Genomic DNA, 22,473 nt, shown 5'->3' with positions numbered 1-22,473 from the left:
CTACTTGTGAGGCTGAGGCACGAGAAACGCTTGAACCCAGGAGGTGGAGATTGCAGTGAGCCAAGATCACACCACTTCACTCCAGCCTGGGTGACAGATGCTGTCTCAAAAAAAACAAAAAAAGAAAAATGCACATATTACAGAAGTAGTCAATGCTACTATAACTTGAATATTATTATTAAAGTGTATCACCACTGCTTATTTTCTAGGGGTAACACATCTGCTCAGAGCAAATCTCAATGGGTGATCTCTTTAAAGAATCAGTACCCAGTCAGTTACTTAGAAAGTCTGGGCCATAAACGTTTAAGAGATTCACTGGAAAAATTACTAGCTTTAGAGTCAATTATTAATAAGTAGACTTAAGGACCTACTTGGCCATTTAGGTCAAAACACTAGAACTCCTTTGGTCTCAATTTCTTCCTTTGTAAATTGAGGATTGCTCTGAGGACTGGAAGAAATAACAGTTTCATTCAACAAATATTTGAAGGCCTACTACGTGAAAATGAACTGAAATGCCTACACAGGCCAGGCAGTGACATGAGGAGTGAATGACTGCAGCAGGCTGAGTGCAGGGTGACAAATGGCACTGGCAGGAAACCCTGGAGGCAGGGACAGAACAGGGATAAGGTGCAGAGGTTCAGGCAGACGGGCCAGCACCACCCAGCCACAGAGGAATGGAAGCACAGCTGTACCAGACCTTCTATTCTTTCAAGACAAGTTAAAAATGTAAATCTCCCAAATATAAAATCATTTGAATTCAAAATATAAAATTAAAACACTCTGCAGGCACAAGCATACACACACCCACAAATCTACAGGCTGAAACCAGCTTTACGCCAGCAGTTTGTGGCCTATAGTTCGTACCTATAAAGCAATCAACACAATGGCTAGTGTTATCTACATCTTTTAAACCAACATCCTTATCCTTTAAAATAATTGTTCCTTAGACCTAGAAAGTTACAGGGTCAGATAGTATTTAACAGTCTAAACTATTCTTTACTGAAGAACCGCAGATGAACAGATATTCTTCGGTACTGCAAAGTAGGACACTCTAATAGAGAAGAGGTTTAAATAAAAGCCATTCAGCCGAGACTGAAGGACAATGCAGCTATTCGCTTCTACACAGACTCTCACTGCTCTCGCACTGCCTCTCCCTGCTGAGCCCTCAGGCTCACCCCAGAAAGGCACTACGACATGTCAGGCCATGAAGACCGCAAAAAGACAAGAGCCCCATACAGGCAGCATGCTCTGCCAGGTCTCATACGCGTGCTTTACAGAATCTAAGGTCTCCAACGTCTGACCATGTTGTTCCTTCCTTCCTCACAGTCACTGCACAGAGGAGGGTGTAGAGGCTGGCAAGGTTAGTCACCTGCCCAAGGCCCATAGATCAGGAATGGCAGGCTGGGGTCCAAAATACTACCTCTCTGGGGCAAGCCAACATTCTTACCAGCACACTGCACCTTAATGCAGATGCCATAATAAGGGCTTCCTGCAAAGGAAAAAACTCAAAGGAAAGCTTCCGCCCTAGGGTGCAGGACAGGTAGGCAGTCTATAAACTGATGAGACCCTAAACCCACCCTGTCCTCCTAGAACACAGCACAGCCCCACAGCCAGTGCCTTGGAGCATGGGTACCCCAGCACCCCACACAGCTGGGCCCAAGAGCTCAGCCCGGCCCAAGAGCTCACCCCGGCTCCCAGGCTACAGCTGTGGCGGGCCACATGGGAGCTCTGGCAAGCCGGCAGCAGAGGTGCTCCTCCCTCCTCCTGAGCTCTGTCTAGCTGGAGAGAGCACGGAATGAGCAATGGTCATCATATGTTTCAAGATGTTTTAGGCTTTGAAAACGTGACCAAACTCAACAAGAGGGCCAGCAGTCAGCATGGGGAGGCCCACTGGATGCCACCCTCTGCCAGCCTGCCTGCAAAAAGGGAGGTGAGGTGCCGTGAAGATGAAATCAAAAGTTTTCAGGCAGAACTCAGGCTTTTCTTATCTAGTCAAGGGAATTCCTAGTGTCAGGATGCCTTGGACCACCGCTGCCTCTGTTACAGCCACTGCCCTGTCCTCATCAACAAGCACAGACTTTGTACTGAAATCCACACCTCCGGGAAGAAAAGCTTCTCTCAGCTCAGGAAGGACAGCCTTAGTGTATGGCCGTCACATAATTCTAATCCCTTCCCAGCAGTTGGGTCACACAGGAGCATGGAATGCAACTCTCCAACAATGAAACATGATGGGAGTCTGTAGGAAAGCTTCTGGAAAACATTTCTCTGTTCTTGGAAAAAGACATTCAGGGAAAAGTGAACACCAGCTGGGTGTCTGACGATAGGAGAGAACTGCTGATTCTTGGGGCATAGGAGGTGACAATGTTCTTTAAGGTTATGTTTTTGAAGGAAAAAAAAGTCTATCTTTTAAAATATTTAAGAGTTAAATAAATGTGGTCTAAGATTTGCTTCAAAATAATCCAACTTTTGCTTCAAAATAATGGGATGCAGGAGGGAAAAAAGACAAAACTGAACTGGCCTTGTCAAATGAGCTGATGGCACATGGGGACGCTTTATGGCACTATCACTACTTATGTGTATGTTTGAACCTTTCAATATGAAAGTTGAAAACAGAAGAGGAGCTCAGGAAGCGCCTCCCCTCTGCCAGGCCAACTGTGCATGCGTACGGCCGCTGTACCTGTGCTGTGCCTGTGCTAAGAGCCCCAGGAGGCAACACACACAGGCTGAGATGCCTGAGACTCCGGCTCCGAGCTACTGGCAGATCCCGGAAACTTCCTATGTCAGGACCTGTCATCATGCAGAATGACACATTTCCCCACTGCTCTAATGATTCTGAGTTGGGCTTTCAGTCACTTGTAACCAAAAGCATCCTAGCCCACACACACTGTGCACCTGTGGCCCCCTCTGAAAGGCTTCCCTGCTCTGAGTCAGTGCACTCAGACCACTAAGGAAACGAACACTTGCCGAGTTAATTTTAAACACCAAATCCAGTCTCTGTTAGCCACTGCCCGAAGAGCTGAGAGGATTCTCCACACACTGGCTGTATGGAAATGAAGAGCTGGAGGCTGACCACTAGATCAGGCGCCTGAGGGCAGAGACAACGCTGATACAACAGTGTCCCCTCTGGTCTGAGACTTGGCAAATAAAGGAAAGTTATTCAAATAATTATGGGGCATTGGGAACTGCAAAGAGGAACAAGTTATAATCCTAAATCTAGAGGATCAGAAACTAGTGGGAAAGGTTAATGAAAAAATTAAAATAAAGGCAACAGCAAAAGCACATGCAAGCTACACAAGAACCCCAGAAGCAGGAATAATTAACTTGGTTAGTATCGGGGAGGTGGATGGCAGAACTTCCTGGCAGAAGAGAGATATGGATTGACTGTATGTCTGTGTATGTGCGTGTCTATGTGTGCAAATATATGTGCGGACAAACCATTCCTAAGGCACATGTGAATATATGGATTACTTTCAGAGTCTCAGTTTGGAATACTCTAGCCATAAATCCTGTCTACTACAGAACACTGAAAGCTGCCCATAGAGTAACAATCTCATTTTACGGATGAGGTGGGGGAAACGAAAAAAGAAAACAAATAATAAGAATTTTCTCAAAAGCAGACACATAGGCCTAGAACTCAACCCACAAAACCACTATAGGTTCCAAACTCCTGGCCAAAGCCTAGGGCTTCCTGGCACAAAAAGTATAACTGCCATTAAAGACACTAGGCAAGAAGTGCTAACTTGAATTTTTGACTTAATGAAACATTTTAAACAAGTCTCACATTTTCTATCTTATTTTTAAAAACTATCTCTGTTTCTTCATAAATTTTTTTTAAAATTATACGATCTATTTGTGATTTATACAGCAGTAAGATGTGATCCATTTAAATGTACTACTTTTGTTTTTCAGTTGTATTATTACTATTACCCACAATCAGTCAGGAGCACCTGATTTGTGGTAGTGAAACTAGTGTCTGGGATGTGGCAGTATGTGTATAGTCTACTCCAGGGCTGCCAATGTTTGGGGTAAGTATGGCTATGTCAGTATCACAAATACATCTCAAGACACTAAGGCTATCCTACAATTAAGGCTTTTCATATTCTTAAAGCACTACACACCTGAGTTTCTCAGAAACCCACTGGCACATGGTAGGTGCATGATTTCTGCAAATGAAAATGGCCATCTCAGATGATGAGGAGACTACCGAGTAACTTGGCCTTCTGAGAGTCTTCTACCTGGACCAACAGGTCACACTAGCACCTAAGAACATTTACTGTAAGGACTCTCATAAGGATTGAGGGGTGGGGCACTTACCACTGCCTCCACCTGAAACGGGAAACTGAGGTTCAAGATCCAAGTGACCCCAAGGTCAGCTATTACATACAAAGCAGGGATCTATGCCTTTAACCTAGGTGTCTTACATTGTGTCAGGTAGCTCAAGTATTAATATTTAACATACCCTGCCTTTTGGCAACTTCAGAACAGTATGTCAAACTGTTAAAGACTCAACATTATCTTAAATTCTTAAACAACTGAATCAACATTTTGAGAATGTGGGATTGTGCTGATCGTTTGAAATTTAATCTGTGTACTTCTAAAATAAAGGAAATCTTGTTAAAATCCCTAGAGAACTTACAAGTTAACTCTAGATCTAAAGGAAAAAAATAGTATCAGAGAGTAGCCCAACACAAAAGCAGACTAGGCCCTACCTGTCTCCTTTCTACCGAAGCTTCAAGGAACCTTTAAGTGAGGCCTCCTCTAGCAGAGAACTTCAGGGAAAAGGAAACCCTGCGAAGAGTAAGGTACTCTCCAAGCCTCACCTGAATAGCTTCAAGGATGAGAATGGACCCATTCAAAATATTAAATGTGCTTACATTCCACTCCCAATGTCTCTTAAAATCTACACCGAATGCATGATCTTTTGGGCAGGGAAATACTGAGGTTATTCATCAGTGAAGAGCCCTAGGACAACGAGGCATTTCCTTCACTTTCCTCTAGAGGATGTGGTCCACCTCAGTCACAGAAGCAAAATTTGAGTCTCAGAAGCAAAATTAAGCTAGTAATCTCCATCCCCTTCCCCAAAAAGCCCAAGGATCCAGACAGACAAGGCAGGCCCACAGCACGAGCTCTCACTAAATATATGTGGAAGAAAAAGAGGAAGAAGGGGAAACAGGGGTTAGTGAGACGACCCTGTGGGATGGACAGCAGTGTGGTGCACAGCCATACAGTGCTTCCCTCCTCAAACCGGATTCTAGACAACGTCCCTTGCTGTCGTTCTGGATGGTGTAGGTCTGGCCTGTGTTTTTATACTGCCTCCTCCGCGGAAGTGCATTTAGAGGAGCCAGCCCCGCACCACCCACCCCAGGTTCTAAGATCTCCACAGGCAGTGTGAACATTCACATCACCTGTCTGGCCAAAGTCAGCAACTGAAAGAGGATAGAATCACCTCAGCAAGTTGGCTTTTCTGTTCTGCTAGAGCACTCCATGTGGCAGCAGCCACACCCCCAGAGTGCGGCCTCTACAAAGGATTTTTCCCACGGAAAACAAAAACAGAAACAAAACCCAAAGGGGGAAGGGTACAAAACAATAATCTATTTGGTAATTTAGAATCTTTTTAAAAAATAGTTCCAGCCGGGCGCGGTGGCTCAAGCCTGTAATCCCTGCACTTTGGGAGGCCGAGACGGGCGGATCACGAGGTCAGGACATCGAGACCATCCTGGCTAACATGGTGAAACCCCATCTCTACTAAAAATACAAAAAACTAGCCGGGCGCGGTGGCGGGCACCTGTAGTCCCGGCTACTCGGGAGGCTGAGGCAGGAGAATGGCGTGAACCCAGGAGGCGGAGCTTGCAGTGAGCAGAGATCCGGCCACTGCACTCCAGCCTGGGTGACAGAGCGAGACTCCGTCTCAAAAAAAAAAAAAAAAAAAAAAGTTCCATTTATTTTTAAATTAACGTTGAATATAAAGTATGATTAAGTAAATAAAAATGTCTAGCCGGGCGCGGTGGCTCACGCCTATAATCCCAGCATGCTGAGAGGCCGAGGTGGGCGGATCACGAGGTCAGGAGATCGAGACCATCCTGGCTAACATGGTGAAACCCCATCTCTACTAAAAATACAAAAAATTAGCCGGGCGTGGTGGCAGGTGCCTGTAGTCCCAGCTACTCGAGAGGCTGAGGCAGGAGAATGGCGTAAACCCGGGAGGCGGAGCTTGCAGTGAGTCAAGATCACGCCACTGCACTCCAGCCTGGGTGACAGAGCGAGACTTCGCCTTTTTCTTTCTTAGAAGAAAAAAAAAAAAAACCCTAAGCATTTCTTTCCAATGCCATGTATTTTCCTCTTCTTTTCTTTTGTTTTTTTTGACAAAGTCTTGCTGGGTTGCCCAGGCTGGAATGCAGTGGCACGATCTTGGCTCACTGTAAACTCTGCCTCCCAGGTTCATGTGATTCTTGTGCCTCAGTCTCTCAAGTAGCTGGGATTACACGTGAACGCCACCATGCCTGGTTAATTTTTGAATTTTTAGTAGAGATGGGGTTTCACCATGTTGGCCTGGCTGGTCTCAAACTCCTGGCCTCAAGTGATCCACCCACCTTGGCCTCCTGAAGTGCTGGGATTACAGACATGAGCCACCGTATGCCCAGCCTAATGCTATATATTTTCAACAAAGGCTGAAAAACGGCATGAGTGGAATAAGCAAGCAGGGAGACAGCAGACGACAGGCAGTGAGGAGGGGAGAGGCTGGAGTGGAAGAAGCAGCACAACAGCCAAAGAGAAGGGAGAGACACCTGCTGCTGGAACTAAGAGCAAGGTAAGGAAAGGGCCTGGAGAGCAGGAGGGGAGGGGTGCAGACTCAGGGGAGCTAGAGGCCAGGGGAGGCTGGGTGGAAGGCCAGCCTGATACAGCCTCCTGGGAGGGTAACTTAGCAGTTATCAACCAAGATTTCACAGAGAGGCCACTGCCCATATATATTTATCTTGTAAATTACTGTTCCACTTTCTGTCCTTTCTTCTAATGAAGTATCATTCTTATCAGTTTGTATGAGATGACATAATAAAAATGACTCTGGTTGAGAAATAGCATTGAACTGGGAGGACAGTTCAATGCTACTTCTCCAGCCCAGACTTGTACAACTTTTGAATTGCCTGGTAACTCACAGGTGAGACAGCCAGCTCCTCTCCTACCCTCACACTAAGGAAGTGGTACTTTTCATTAATTTAGGTAAAATCTGCAGTTCTTAAGGGTTCAGAGTTCAAGGAGTTTCCACAGTGATATACACAGTGGAGCCACCCCCACAAAGCAAAATGTAGAACATTCCCATCACCTCAGAAAAGTCCCCTCAGACCCTCTTCCAATCATTCTCCCCCACCTCAGCAGATTCTGCACCACCACCCCCGGCACCACCCCTTTTGGCTGCAGAGGTGGTGGCCAGACATCTTATCTTGGAGGCTGGTCTGGAAAACATCAGTTTCTAGGCTAGCTGATTTCTCAGCCCTGTGTATGGAAGAGCACAGAGTGGCCACCACATTTACCAATTTTAAACTTAAACACAAACTTATTTTATATATTTAAATGTATAAATATTTTATAAATGCTAATGGGTACTGGATCTCTTAAAAAATCATCATTGTTCTATGAAGATTAGGACTCCAGTCCCACCCACCTATTGGGTATACACAGAGCACCAGAATGCATCTCAACAGTCTGTAAGCAATGACTTCCCCCGCAGGTTTTCCTTCTCACTCACCTGGCTGTTTGGATCTCCAAGTAAGTTGCATATATGTGGCACAATCTTGCTTAGTGTTAAAGTCTGCGCTCCAGAGCTGAAAACAAAAGGAGTGCTTTCTTGTTAGTGAGAACTGAAGAAAGACAGGCGCCTGTCTGCCCACACCTGTCCTTCCTGTGTCTCCCCAATCCACATCACCACCTCATACCAAGTCTCTCTCCATCCCATCCACACTGGCTCCAAAGTAAATGTGTCCGATGGCCCCTTTGCACAGAGTTCAAAACCTAGGGTGGCTTCTCCCAGATGAGTCTTCCTCCTGTCCCCCAGGGCTCTGGCCAATCCAGCCGTACCCCTTTAAGGCTGGGCCAGAGCACCCCAGGTCCCGCTTGCCTCACAGGTGCTGCCTCTGCAGTACTGTTCTGTCACTGTAAGCCAACTACGAGTCACTGGAGGGACCTTGTTTAACTCTCCCATGTGCTGTGCAGAGCCCTCTGCGACGGTAGACAGGCAATACCGCTGGATGAAAAGACTGCAATCAAATCAGAGCATCTACCCTACTGGGGCACATTTGAGTTACAATTTTCACCATCACCATCCCTGCCATGACAAATGGCCTTTGTGAATAAAAATCTCTTGGTTAATCTGCCTACTACCTTACCATAAATTCCTAGAACTGTAGCTACTGTGATCAAAGGCTAGAGGTTGTTTTTTTTAAAAAGCTTCAGCTACTTATGGCCAAATTTAATGGCACTGAAAAAGCTAACATATTAAGATGGAAAAAATGTACAAGTAATATAAACATTACAATCTCAATTTTGTTTTTAAAAATAACATAACTTTACAGGTTAGGATAAAATGATTATCTGAAGGTAACAGAATTACAGTAATCTTTATTTTTTCCTTGTGTAAATTTTTATGATATATACAGTATTATTTTCATAACCAGAAAAAAAGTCTTGAAATTTATAATTTTAAAAAAGCCTCTCCTAAAAATAAGTACATGAAAAAAATGTTCACCATCAACAGCCATTAGATAAATACAAATTAAAACCACAATGAGGTATTACTACACACATATAAAAATGGCTAAGATAAAAAAGTGACAACATCCAATGGCTAGCAAGGGTATGAAGAAACCAGATCATTCGGACGTTGCTGGTAGGAACGTAAAACAGTGTGGACAACTCTGGGGAAAAAACTGGCAGTACCTTTTAAACTAAAAATGAACTTACCAAATGACCCAGCAAGTGTACTCTTGGGCACTGATCCAAGAGACATGGAAACTTATGTTCATGTAGAAACTTGTACATGCATGTTCACAGCAGCTTCATTTATAAAAGCCAAAAACTGGAAATCACCCAAATGTTCCTCAACAGGTGAAGAGTTTAACCAACTGTGATACATCTATACCAAGGAATTCTATTTAGCAATAAAATGAACTATCAATGTCATGAGTAACCTCAAGGGTATCATGCTAGTGAAAAAAAGATAAAACTCAAAAGGTTACATATTGTATAATTCCATTTACATAACACTCTTGAAATGACAAAATCATAGGCAGGGAGAGCAGATTTGTGCAAATTCAAACAGATTCACGGTTGCCAGGGGTCAGGATGTAGCTACACATGGCAGCATGAGGGAGCCCTGCAGTGACTGTACAGTTACATATACACACAAATGCACATGTGTTTACCTGAGACACTTGCACAAGTTCTAGGGATTGTATCAATCTCAACGTTCTGGGACTGATGCTGTAATATAGTTATTCAAGGTGTTAACATTGGGCAAGGGTGGGTAAAGGGGGTGTGAGACCTCATACTACACTTCTTTGCAACTTCCTGTAAATCTATAATTATTTCTAAGTTAAAAAAAATTCAGCCAGGTAAAAATGTCAGGCTCATGCCAGACTTACGCATTGAGTGTTGCGATAAGGCAGAGACAGATGCCTTCTCGGGTACGGAAATTCTTGTGTTTGAAGCCTCCGAGCATTCTGTCCCATACGTACTGTAGACAACAAAGAATAGGTGAGGAAAGGAGAAGACTGCTGCAGCTGTCACTTAGTAAGGGAGCACAGAAGGCAAGCCTCTTAACGGGTGCCAAATTAGTCCCATCCTCTACCAACACATTTAATCCTCTCAAGAGCATACTGGAAAATGATGACATCTATCATGTTACCAAGTATACTAAATTATAATTTTTAAAACACATTCATTTACACAATTGCATTTAATTCTCCCAAGAACCCTAAAAGGGAGGTATAACTGTCCTCATTTTATGGGTGAGGAAAGCAAGGCCAAAAGAGCCAGTGAGTTGCCAAAGATCACACACTCACACTGCCCTCTGCTTTTTCTCATCACCCCCCAATAAAGGACAGTGGAAGCTGGGAAGGCAAGGCTGTTTCGGTCCACCCCAGCAGCCCCAATTAACCAGAAGACAGGGGCCAGGGCTCCAGCCAGGCCTCCTGATTCCCAGACACCACGGCTTCCTCTTTTCAGACAACTGGAGAGTCGGTTACATAAATGAGCTGAAGAGTCTAATGGATTGAAACTAAGTATATTAGATTCACTAATTTATTCAATACCCCCATGTTAAATCCGCTATTCATCTCATACTTTTGTGACTTATTTATTTAACTATCTTGCATGAGTAAACAGATTGAATGCTGTGAAAATTTTTATCTGTAATACATCAGCTTAAGTCTATGGAGTCACACCGTTTGTGCAAGCACACACACACACACCCTCGCAACTGCAAGCATGCGCACTGGCCAGCTGACCTCAAAACACATCTCTTGCCCCTACCTGGGGATTAGCAGCTTGATCCATGATCTTTAGCAGCAGAGTTTGGTCCTGCTCCCTCACAGAGTCTTTAGCATCTCCTAGTCTGTCTATTAGACTTGGCAGCACTGAAAATCAAAACAGAAACTGATCAAATGAAACCCTATTTGGGGGTCTGCAGTCACCAAGTACTGCTATTTCAATTACGTGGGAAGACAAACCCCTGACCCAAATGATGTATCTCCTCCTAAAACCACTCATCTTTGCTCACAGCTCTACTCTCCTTGCTGAAATCCATGAGAGTCACCAAAAGAGTCTGCAAAATCCTTTGCATGGAAAGATATACTATTTGTCTTCCTCCTTACCCCACGTTCCTCCAGCCAGTTCCAAACGTATTTGTAAGCTGATAAAAATTGAAGACCTTGATAGGAAGAGTCAATAGAAAGGAAAATTTAGGTAAAAGACAAGGAGAGGGGCTCCAGCATATGTGTTTGGGGGTGGAAGGGGTAGGCACTTATGAATAATCTTACATTTCATCAACATTGTGTATTTTTAGTTTTACATCACACCCAAACACACATGAGACAGAGCCCAGCTCTCCATCTTCCCCCACCTACCCAGTGTGGACCCTCCCACCAGTGCTCCAAGTGCACCTATAGACCAGAGATCAGCTTATTTTAAGAGCTTGCAAACCTCTATAACCAGAGCTATCCCTGAATAATTCAGCTAATTTAGGAGGAAAATGGAACCCTATTAAAATATCAAATTTCTAAAACTAAAGGTTTTTTTAAAAAAATTTGTAAACAGTCAGTGCTAGAATGGGAAAATAGCTCACGACCTTTTCAGAAGGAGCATATTGGTCAGAAACTTAACAGAAAAGAACACATGTATACCAATGTAAAATAGAGAAATTCCATAAGGAAATGGTTGCATAGAGCTGCTTAGTGTTTATACTGCCCCCATGAAACACCGGAGGTCAGGAATGTAGAGGTATTTAAATCTATGAAATCTGTGGGGTTTGTTCCATTTTGCTGACACATCGTTTTTCCTTCAGAATAAGAGCGAACATTTACTATACACTTGTAATGACATTTACAATCAAGGTGAAAATAGTAATGCCAACCATAGTCATCTGGGGAAAAATACAACCGGCTTGGTTTTACAGGATTTCTCAAAGAAAACTGCCTCTCATTAAAGGGGACCGCGGTCAGGGTCAAATATGACTTGGTTGGCACTAAAGGGTGACAGCTAATTTAGCCTAAGAAATAAAAATGGCACTAATATTTCATATTAGAACACGTATTACTAATTTCCGTATGAGAACACAGTGAAGCCAGTACAAGGTATGGGGAAGGGGAAGGGCGCCCGCGGGCCCAGAGGCCAGGAAGCCCAGCGGGAAGGGAAGGCAGCGGGGCGGCCGGCCGGGGCTGCGGGGGCTACGGGGGCTGCGGGGGAGGGCGGGGACTGAGTGACTGGGAGGAGCGGAAGGGAGACCGAGGGGGCTGGAGGGGAGGCAGGGTGGCGGCCGGGAGGGTTTGGGAGCAGCTAAGTGGAGAAGCCGGGAGACCGAGGGAAGGCCGGGGGTCTGAAGGGGCCGGGTCCGCTCCACAAGTGCCGCAGCTCACCTGTGCCGATCTGCGCCTTGAACCGATCCTGCAGCCGGGTCACCAGGGCGGACAGGATGTCCATGCCCAGCAGAACCACCTGCAGCGGGAAACACCGGGAGCCTGTTAGCGGCCGGCCTGCGGGGCAGTGCTCCCGCCCACCCGCTCCGGGGACGCCTCGACATTTCTGGCCCAGACGCAGTCCGAGAGTCCAGAGCGCGCATGCCGACTGGAGGACCAAAGAGATTAGCACGAGGAAGGATGATCTTCCACAAAAAGAGCTGTGTACAGCTATAATGGAAAATACTCGGTGAGGAGAAACGAAATAAAAGGCAGTACAGCGTAGCCAAACCCAGGTTAGCCGCCCGTGGAGTTCAAGAGAGCGCCGTGGCCCCGCCCCCTCCAACCCCGCCCCCTCCGCCCCGCCCCGGCGAGAAAACGTATGCAAATTTTCGAGCGGCCGACGCGCGGTCTTCTGGGTAAAACCGAGCCGCCGCTTTTGCGACCCTTCAGGAGCCTCAGAAAACAAAGAATTGGTGGTGTCGTCGAAAGCCGTGGAGGCTGGAGGTAAGCTAGCTACCAGACCGACTAGGGCGGGACTCACAAATTAATCACCACAACCCAATCAGGTATTGGCGCTTCCTGCTTGCAGCGCACGCAACCTCTAACGCAACCATCCTTTTCTTGGGGTTGCGCTACTGTCCAATGAGCGCATAGTGAGGGCAGTACTGCTAACGCCTAAACAACACACCCGCATCAACTAAAGCTTTAGCTTTTCCTTGGTGCAATTTTTGGAAAAATGAAAAACTGCTTTTCCAGACTCGTGAGTTCAAAGATTAATAAACTACAGTAAGTTTGCGTTCTGTAGTCATGCGTTAAACCAGTAGGTGGTGCACAATATACATGATTTTACTTTCTCACCGAAACTCTTTTAGTTTTTGCTGTGCCAACGGGGAGGGTTTACCCCGTCATCTACTTCGACACGCTGAGCCAGCCTAGTAGTCTAGATCAAGTTTCAGTAGGAGGCGAAGTTTCAGTAGGCCTTTGTACCACATAAAATGGAATCCCAGCACTTTGGGAGACCGAAGCGGGCGGATTACGAAGTCAGTAGATCGAGACCATCCTGACCAACATGGTGAAACCCCTTCTCTACTAAAAATACAAAATTAGCCGGGCTTGCTGGCTCACGCCTGTAGTCCCCGCTACTCGGGAGGCTGAGGCCGGCGAATCGCTTGAACTTGGGAGGCGAAGGTTGCAATGAGCTGGGATCCCACCACTGCACTCTAGCCTGGCGACACAGCGAGACTCCGTATCAAAAAATAAAAAAATAAAAAAAAGTTAAACAGTGAGCTTTCTGTGGAATGGTCCAATAGCCAGATTAAACCCTTCCTCTGTAGGAAGCAGTTTTGCACTGTGATATTTCATTAAACACGCTTCCAACACAAAGCGGAGCACTGCCCAGTGTTCACACAACCACCAAACAGGACGGGTCAACAGTTAGGATTTCTTGCGTACAGCCTGTGCCTGCGTCTGGCAGCTGATAGAAGCAAAAACTGCAGACTTTTCTATTCAGCTTTGAAATCCGCTGCTTCAAAACTGAAGGCATCCAAATTGGCCCAATAATCCCCACAATATATAAAATGTTCTTGCAAGAAACTGGCTACTTGACAATATTGAAGAAAACAATTTTTAAAACTTCTATAGAGAGAACAATTTATAAACATTTTTCTTTTAATAATATAATAATGGTATAAACACTTTAAAATAATGACTCTACTTTCGAGCTAAAAAGGATTAGGTTTCACACTATGACTTCCTTCCAAAGAGTACAGTATGAAGTGGGGGAGTAACTATCCAGCGGAGAAAACTGACAGACGCAACCTCAGCCAGACAGTGGAGGTCAACATCAAGTACACTTGGTATGATGTCATGAAAACGGCATTTTGCCTTTGTGATAGTCCTTCCCAAAACCCTTAAGCCCAGTCTAAGCATGAGGAAAACATCAGAGAAATTCCGATAGAGGGGCATCCTACAAAACACCTGACCAGTACCCCTCAAAACAGTCGAGATCATCAAAAACAAGAACTCTGAGAACCTGTCTCAGCAACAGGAGCCGAGGGAAACGTAACAACTAAATGTAACGAGGTATCCTGGAAGAGAGTCTGAAACACAAAGACTACATTTTTCCTTAGGTAGAAACTAAGGAAATATGAATAAAGCATGAAATCTAGTTAATAATAACACATCAATACTGGTTCATTGACTGTCAAAAACCACACTAATGTTAGATATTACAATGAGACGATATTAGCTTTGCAATTTTTCTGTAAAAAAGTAGTTTATGTTTTAAAAAGAACAGCCCGTCATGGAAGTGAGTTAGTTGGCTTCTGTCTGGTGAAATCTGAAGCTTGTCCGCACAGCTGCATTACTGGCTGCAAGTAGGGGTATTATTCATGATAGAAACATCCCTTCATACACCGCTCCAGGCTAAGGTGAAGAGGACTGTTGTTCATTTGGGGGAAGGCTGACATCAGCTTTTCCAGGACGGCAGTTTACTTGGTAGGTCTGAGCAGAGAAGGCCTCGCGAGGCCCCGGACAGTCAAGTTTCAATGCCTCGCCTAGATGAACTGGGGAGCGTGGAAACTCCCAAAGAAGACTGAGTGAGTAGATGCACCTGAGTCCCCAGAGAAACAGAACAGGAGAGGTCCAGGGTGCCGGCCAGGAGGACAAAAGGCAGTTCCAGGTGCTTTCACAGCCCTTCTCCTGGGCTCCCATTTCCCTACTGAAGAAAGGGATACGTGAAAAAGTCCTTGCCCAGAAGACCACTCTGATAATTAACTGTAAAAACCTCTTTGTGCCTAAACCTCCTCATCTGTAAAACAGAGACAATAGTAACAGCTACCTCATGGGTTGTTGTGAGGATTAAAGAAAGTGTGTATGTAAACTCTGCCTGGCACGTGGTAAGGGTACTTTCTTTTTTTCCCTGTTTCTGCTTTCTTCAGCCCTTAGGTCTATAAAACCAACTTCTTCTCCATGGCTCAATGGAGTACACAATTCTCTTTCCTGGAAATGAGGTGTTACCTGATTCTAAAATCACAAATAAAAGTCATTCAGAATCTTTAAATTTTTTGTAATTGTTTTCTTCCAACACCATTAGCTCTGCGTGACCCTTGAGCACTGCCTCTGACATTTTACTTAATTATCTGCGTTTGTGCTTGTTTCCCCAGCTACACTCCTTGAATGTAAGGAACACTACCATCTTGCATTTCCTCAGAATTCCCATAAGAAATAGCACAACGTTGGGTACAAGGTAGGTGATTGATACACCCTACTGTATTGATGTGAATGAGACTGGAATAGATGAGCTCTCAAGGTCCAACATCTTCTTTATCCTAAAATCCTTTAAAAGACCCTTTTGTAAAAGAGAGAAGAGGGCTGACCAGGTCACTGGGACCAATACTCCTGCCGAGCACAACTAAGAATGCTGGATATAAAAGAACTAAGAAGGCACAGAAGAACTTCCAGGTCAAGAAACACAGACAACTAAAATCCACAGACATAAGCCTGCAACAGCTGGTTCTCTTTGCCCTGGGGCCATGTATACACTGGGAAAGGGTGCAGAGAATCACTTTAATAACCTTGTGGGTCATCTAGGAGGGCAAAGGTTACATTCCAAAGCCCTCCAAAGTTGGTGGCCTAGTTAACCCCCACCACGTGTGCTGGAAACCCAAATGGCTAGACTTTAGGAGGAGAGTGAGTTGGAAATAAAACAGCCTTCACAGGGACTGCAGCCCAGTTTCCAAGCATCTGGGTGGCCCGGAAAAAATTCTAATCCCTGACATCAGATTAAAGTGAGTTTAGACTGTTTGTGTCCAAAAGCCCTTAGCAGATAAAAACACATGTCATTTCTGGATAAAGAAAACATCATCTTAATAATCTAGTCCTTGGTTTATTCCTGTAACAATTTTTCTTTTGTTGCTGTTGTTGTTTTTTTGAGACGGAGTCTCGCTGTGTCGCCCAGGCTGGAGTGCAATGGTGCAATCTATGCTCACTGCAACCTCTGCCTCCTGGGTTCAAGAGATTCTCATGCTTCAGCCTCCCAAGTAGCTGGGGTGTGTTATCAGCCCGGCTAATTTCTGTATTTTTAGTAGAGATGGGGTTTTATCACATTGGCCAGACTAGTCTCGAACTCCTGACCTCAAGTGATCTGCCTGCCTCGGCTCCCAAAGTGCTGGGATTACTGGCGTGAGCCACTGCACCTGGCCTATTCCTGTAACAATTTTTCAAAGAGAACATGTGAAACACAACCAAAGATAACCAGGCACACAGGACAAAATAAATGAAAACTAGCAGAAACAAAGACCAACCTGAACGCTGGATCCCTGGCTAGGAGAATAATTACAAACAGACTTCAAAATAACAAGTCAGGCCGGGTGTGGTGTCTCACACCCGTAATCCCAGAACTTTGGGAGGCCGAGGCAGGCGGATTGTCTGAGCTCAGGAGTTGGAGACTAGCCTGGGCAACATGGCGAAATGCCATCTCTACGAAAAAATACAAAAACTAGCTGGGCGTGGTGGCGGGCACCTGTGGTCCCAGCCGCTCTGCTTGGGAGGCTGAGGTGGGAGGATCACTTGAGCCTGGGAGGCGGAAGTTGCAGCAAGTGGAGATCGTGCCACTGCACTCCAGCCTAGGCGACAGAGACACCTCATCTCAATAAATAAATTAATTAAATTAAATAACAAGCCTTATTATGTCTAAGACACATGATTAAAGTTTTGGGTAGAGAAATGACAACTTTTAAAGTTACACAGATTAAACAAATAATACAAGAGAAAGTTAAATACTCAACGAATGGGCTCTTTTTCCTAAGTGCACTGTAAATACATGAAGAGAACTAAACAGGAAACTAAGTCTGCAGAAAAAATCCAGAATAAAGTAAAGAGAGGCAAAAAGATGGAAAATTCAAAAGAACAGGGAAGAGAGAATAGAGAGAAAATGTTAAGTTTAAATGGAATGCAAAAAAAGAAATGACACAATAGGTATAAAGCAATGGCTGACATTCATTAGAATTTTATTTTTATTTATTTATTTATTTATTTATTTTTGGGAGATAGGATCGTACTCTGTCACCAGGACTGGAGTACAGCTGCGTGATTTCGGCTCACTGCAACCTCCACCTCCCAGCTTCAAGGGATCCTCCCGCCTCAGCACCCCACCCCCCCCAGTAGCTGGGACTACAGGCGCATGCCACCACACCTAGCTGATTTTTTGTATTTTTGTAGAGGATGGGTTTTGCCACGTTGCCCAGGCTGGTCTTGAACTTCTGGACTCAAGCAATCTGCCTTTGTTGGCGTCCCAGAGTGCTGGGACTACAGGCATGAGCCACTGCACCCAGCCCAGAATGGTATTTAAAAAAATACTAAATAGTGTTGGTGAAGATGTACAGAAACTGAAACTCTTGTACACTGCTGGTGAAGTGTCAAATGGTAGAGTTGTTGTGGAAAATGGTTACAGCAGTTCCTCAAAAAAGATTAAACATAGTATTACCATATGATTCCAGCAATTCTACTTCTGGGCCTATACCCAAAAGAAGTAAAAGCAGAGTTTTCAAAGACAGTTGTAAACCCAGGTTCACAGCATCATTACCTACAACAGTAAAAAGGTGGAAACGACTCAAGTGTTGACTGACAGATGAATGGATATGGTAAATGGAGTCTACCAGTCTGCCCATACAATGGAACATTAGGCCTTTTCTGAAACACTACAACATGGGTGAACCTTGAAGGCATTACGTGGAGTAAAGTAAGCCAGTCACAAAGACAAATGTTGTCTGGTTCCACTTACATGAAGCACCGAGAGTAGTCAAAGTCACTGATTCAGAAAGTGGACTGGTGGCTGCCAGGGGTTGTGGAAGGGAGAAACGGGAGTTATTATTTAATGAATTCAGGGTTTCAGTTTTACAAGAGAAAAACATTCTGGAGACAGATGTTGGTGATGGTTGCACAATGCAAATGCACTTAATGCCACTGAATTGTACACAAAACTAGTTGGCATGGTGAATTTTATGTTCTGTATATCTTACTACAATTAGAAATAACTTTTAAACAGCTATTTAAACAATAGCTGATGGTTATGAAGCTTGTGTTATGGGGCAATAAAAATGCTCTAAAATTAGTGGTGATGGGTTGTACAACTCTGTGAATGTACTATCAACCACTGAATTTTACCCCTTCAAAAAGAATAAAAGACCGGGCTGGTGGCTCACACCTGTAATCCCAGCACTTTGAGAGGTCAAGGCGAGCAGATCACTTGAGCCCAGGAGTTTGAGACCAGCCTGGGCAACATGGCAAAACCCTGTCTCTACAAAAAAATACAAAAATTAGACAGGCCTGGTGGCACAAGCCTGTGGTCCCAGCTACTCGGAACGCTGAGGTGAGAGGATCGCTTGAGCCCAGGAGGTTGAGGCTGCAGTAAGCCCTGATCTTGTCACTGCACTCCAGCCTGGGTGACAGAGCAAGATCCTGTGGCCAAGAAAAAAAAAGAGAAAGAAAAAGAAAGAGAAAGAAAGAGAGAAGGAGAGAAGAAGGAAAGAAAGAAAGAGTATAGCAATACCTGAAGAGATAATGGCTGAAAATGTTCCAAAAACTGAAGAAAAACATCAAGCCACATATGCAAGAAGCCCAGTGTATCACAGTACACTAAGGAAAAAGAAATCTGCACCTAGATACATTAGCTACATTGTTTAAAAGAGAAAGATTAAGACCAATACTGCCAACAATAAAGAAATGCATCAGCAAAGTGAAGAAACAATTACTAATCACCAACCTATAATTCTGATCTATAAAATACACCTTCCTAGAAAGTGAAATAATTCTCATACAAACACTAAAAGAACTTTTCAATACTTATCTTAGAAGCTATCCATTCTTTTAAATTCAATTTTAGTGACTGTCCTGGTGCTACTGGCTTAACAACATATCATTCCATATAACTTGCCATATTAATAGCATGATTTTCCCCTTTATTATGTTAATCACCTCAAAAGATGCAAAGCATCTGAGAAATTTAACATCCACTGCGTTCATGATTAAAAATTCTTAGCAGATTAGGAAGAGAAAGATTCTTCCTTAACTTCACAAAGGATATATTTTTTCAAACCTACAAAAAACATCACACTTAATGATGAAATGCTGAAAGCTTTCTCTCTGAGAGTGGAACACGATAAAAATATCCACTCTACAATTTCTGTTCAACATTGTGTCTGCAATCCTAGCAAACTAATTTTGGCAAGAAAAAAATAAAAGTATGAAAATTAGCAAAAAAAGAAAAAATTATCATTCTAAATGGAAAATATAACTGCGTAAAACAAAATCTAGAAGGGGCCGGGCACGGTAGCTCATGCCTATAATCCCAGCACTTTGGGAGGCCATGGAGGGCAGATCACGAGGTCAAGAGATTGAGACTATCCTGGCCAAGATGGCGAAACTCCATCCCTATTAAAAATACAAAAATTACCTGGGAATGGCGGCGGACACCTGTAATCCTAGCTACTCGGGAGGCTGAGGCAGAGAACTGCTTGAACCCAGGAGGCGGAGTTTGCAGTGAGCCAAGATCGTGCCACTGCACTCCAGCCTGGGGCGACAGAGGGAGACTCAGTCTCCAGAAAAAAAAAAAAAAAACAAACATTGAAAGATCTAAAGATGCATTATAAAATTAATAAGCTTTGTAAGACTAATACAAAGCCAATATATATGAAAAAAATTACATTTCTATTCTCACAAGCCAAAAATGCTCCTATTTTTAATTGCATAAAAATAAACAGCTACGAATAAATCTAGCCAAAAGAAATATCTGCCCAAAAAGTTATGTAACAATTTTTAAATTTTTTTAACATAGCTAAAATAAATACAAAGATAAAACTATAGATTGGAATACTCAGTATTGTGAAATTTTCAGTTCTCCCAAATTGATCTAAACATTCAATAAAATTCCACTCAAAACCCACAAACATGTATTTTTTTTTTAAGAACAAGTTGATTCCAAAATACATGTGATAATATGAATGGCAAGGCACTCTTTTGGTAAAATAAGGTGATGAAACTTGCTCCCCGTGGATATCAAGATTTATTCCAGTATCATAGGAATTAAGATAATGTGCTGTCAGTTGATGGACAGACACATACACCAACAGAGAGGATAAAGAAACAGACTCGGGCCTACGGGGAATTTTATGACAAAGTAGGCATTACAGAGCAGTGACAAGAGGGCTACTTTTTAAATCGATGCCCCTGGATCAACTGAGTGTCTACATGGATTTAAAAGGAAGCTGAGTCCTATCTCACGCCCTGCACAAAAATGAATTCCTGACAGTAGATCAATGTGCAGAAAGCAAAGCAATGCACCTTTTAGAAAATAACATAATAGCTTCCTGATCCCAGGACAGAGGAAAATACCAAGACACAATAAACACAAACCATAAAGGACAAGATGGATGAACTGGACCAAATCAGAACGAAGAACTTTGGCATAGCAAAACCACTGAAGAAAGTGAAAGTCAAGTCACACTAGAAGATACTACAAACAAATCAGCAGCAACAGGCTTGTTTCTAGAATATATAAAGGTGCTCTGCAAAGCAAATGGTAAGCAAGCCAGTAGAAAAACGGGCAAAATATGTGAAGAGGCACTTCACAAAAGATACCAACGGTCATCATTCTAAGAAAAGCTGTTCCATTTCCATTAGTCATCAAGGAAATGCAAATTAAATGAGATACTACTGCACACTCACAATGGCTAAAATGAAAAAGACCCACAAGACTGAGTGTTAACAAGGATGTGGGACCACAGACACTCTCCTACATGCTAGCAGGAATGTAAATTGGCATAATCAACACTGAAGAAAACATCTTGGCATTAGCTAACAAATTTGAAGATATGCAGCAATACTGCTGCTAGGAATATGCCCAACAGAAACACAGGTATACATATAACAGGTGAAATGCACGCGAATGCTCAGAGCAGTACTACCACAACAGCCAAAAACCAGAAATTCGTAAGTCCATCCACTGTGGAATGTTGAAGTTGTGGGTTTCATACTAAGAGATGCAACAAACATTGAAAATAAATGAATCACAGCTACACTCAGCAATACAAAATCTTGTAAGAATGAATCAAAAGGCCAGAAACAAACATACCCACATTTGTACGAAGTTCAAAAACAAGCAAATAAAGTGGGCACGGTGGTGTCTAGAGTCCCAGCTACTTGGGATGCTGAGGCTGGATGATCGCTGGAGCCCAGGAGTTCAAGTCCAGCATGGGCAAGATAGTGAGACACCATTTCTAAAAATAATTAATTTTCAAAAAACAAGTAAACATGGCCAGGCGCGGTGGCTCACACCTGTAATCCCAGCACTTTGGAAGGCTGAGGTGGGTGAATCACGAGGTCGGAGTACGAGACCAGCCTGACCAACACGGTGAAACCTCGTTTCTACTAAAAATACAAAAAATTAGCTGGGCATAGTGGCAGGCACCTGTAATCCCAGCTACTTGGGAAGCTGAGGCAGGAGAATCGCTTGAACCCGGAAGGCGGAGATTGCAGTGAGCCAAGATCACACCACTGCACTCTAGCCTGTGCAACAGAGTGAGACTCCATTTAAAAAAAAAAAAAAAAAAAAAAAAAAAAACAGCATACACTGTAATCTTAAGGTGCATATTTAGATAATAAAACTAAAAGAAAAGCCAGAAAGCAGTTACCATAAAAGTCAGAAGAGTGGTTACTTAGGAGAGTCCTAGTGGCGATGTCCTAAGCAATGTTCTATTTCTTGTCCGGAAGATCAATTAAACAGCTATTAGCTTTAAAATATTCTTAAACTGTGTCTTTGTGTTTTGTGCACACTCTATCACACTTCACAGTTTTAAGTTTTAAAAATTAGGGCAGTGGGAGTGATGCTGACCACCAGACCTGTAAGTTTATAACAAGTGGCTTAGACCTTGTCTCTGCCTTTCCAAAACACTTGTAAAGGCCCCAAAATGGAACAGTTCTCTTTCCAGATACATGAGGTCTGCTCATTGGCAAAGAAAGGAATACTCAATCCTTTTCTCCAAAAAAGATCCATAAGGGACAAACCAGGTGGTAAAAACAGGCCATTTCTTAAGCTTCAGAAGACTGGATTGTCTAAGGTAAAAACAGTGCTCACACTCATATCGTATTTTATTGTTTTAAGGTATTTTTGCACGAATCTGAGTAATCTCACAGTAATCCTGAGATGTACAATATATTATCCTTATTTTGGAAATAAGGAAAATAAAGACCAAAAGACTTATCCAGGGTTGTAAAGTGTGGTTAATGACCAAACTGCAACCAAGCCTGA

General features: G+C 43.6%; 1 protein-coding gene and 1 non-coding gene across 22 annotated transcripts in view; one reads left to right on the top strand and one right to left on the bottom strand.

The window, feature by feature from the left end:
• Positions 1-22,473, bottom strand: part of CLASP1 (cytoplasmic linker associated protein 1) — a 309,125-nt gene that overhangs the window by 181,132 nt on the left and 105,520 nt on the right. For all 21 annotated transcript variants that reach the window (XM_037988107.2, XM_073019596.1, XM_037988110.2 and 18 more), the window contains exons 3-6: positions 12,126-12,204; positions 10,525-10,628; positions 9,636-9,727; positions 7,745-7,820 (exon numbers count right to left, since the gene is read on the bottom strand). In XM_037988107.2, coding sequence (XP_037844035.1) covers positions 7,745-7,820; positions 9,636-9,727; positions 10,525-10,628; positions 12,126-12,204 — 351 coding nt within the window. The remainder of the gene's footprint in view (positions 1-7,744; positions 7,821-9,635; positions 9,728-10,524; positions 10,629-12,125; positions 12,205-22,473) is intronic.
• On the top strand, positions 12,777-12,903 carry LOC119620601 (U4atac minor spliceosomal RNA). Its single transcript, XR_005237091.2, has one exon. It is a non-coding gene; the product is annotated as a U4atac minor spliceosomal RNA (small nuclear RNA).

This window comes from Chlorocebus sabaeus, chromosome 10, assembly GCF_047675955.1.
Source record: "Chlorocebus sabaeus isolate Y175 chromosome 10, mChlSab1.0.hap1, whole genome shotgun sequence".
Lineage (NCBI taxonomy): Eukaryota > Metazoa > Chordata > Mammalia > Primates > Cercopithecidae > Chlorocebus > Chlorocebus sabaeus.
This window is presented reverse-complemented; position numbering and strand designations above follow the sequence as displayed.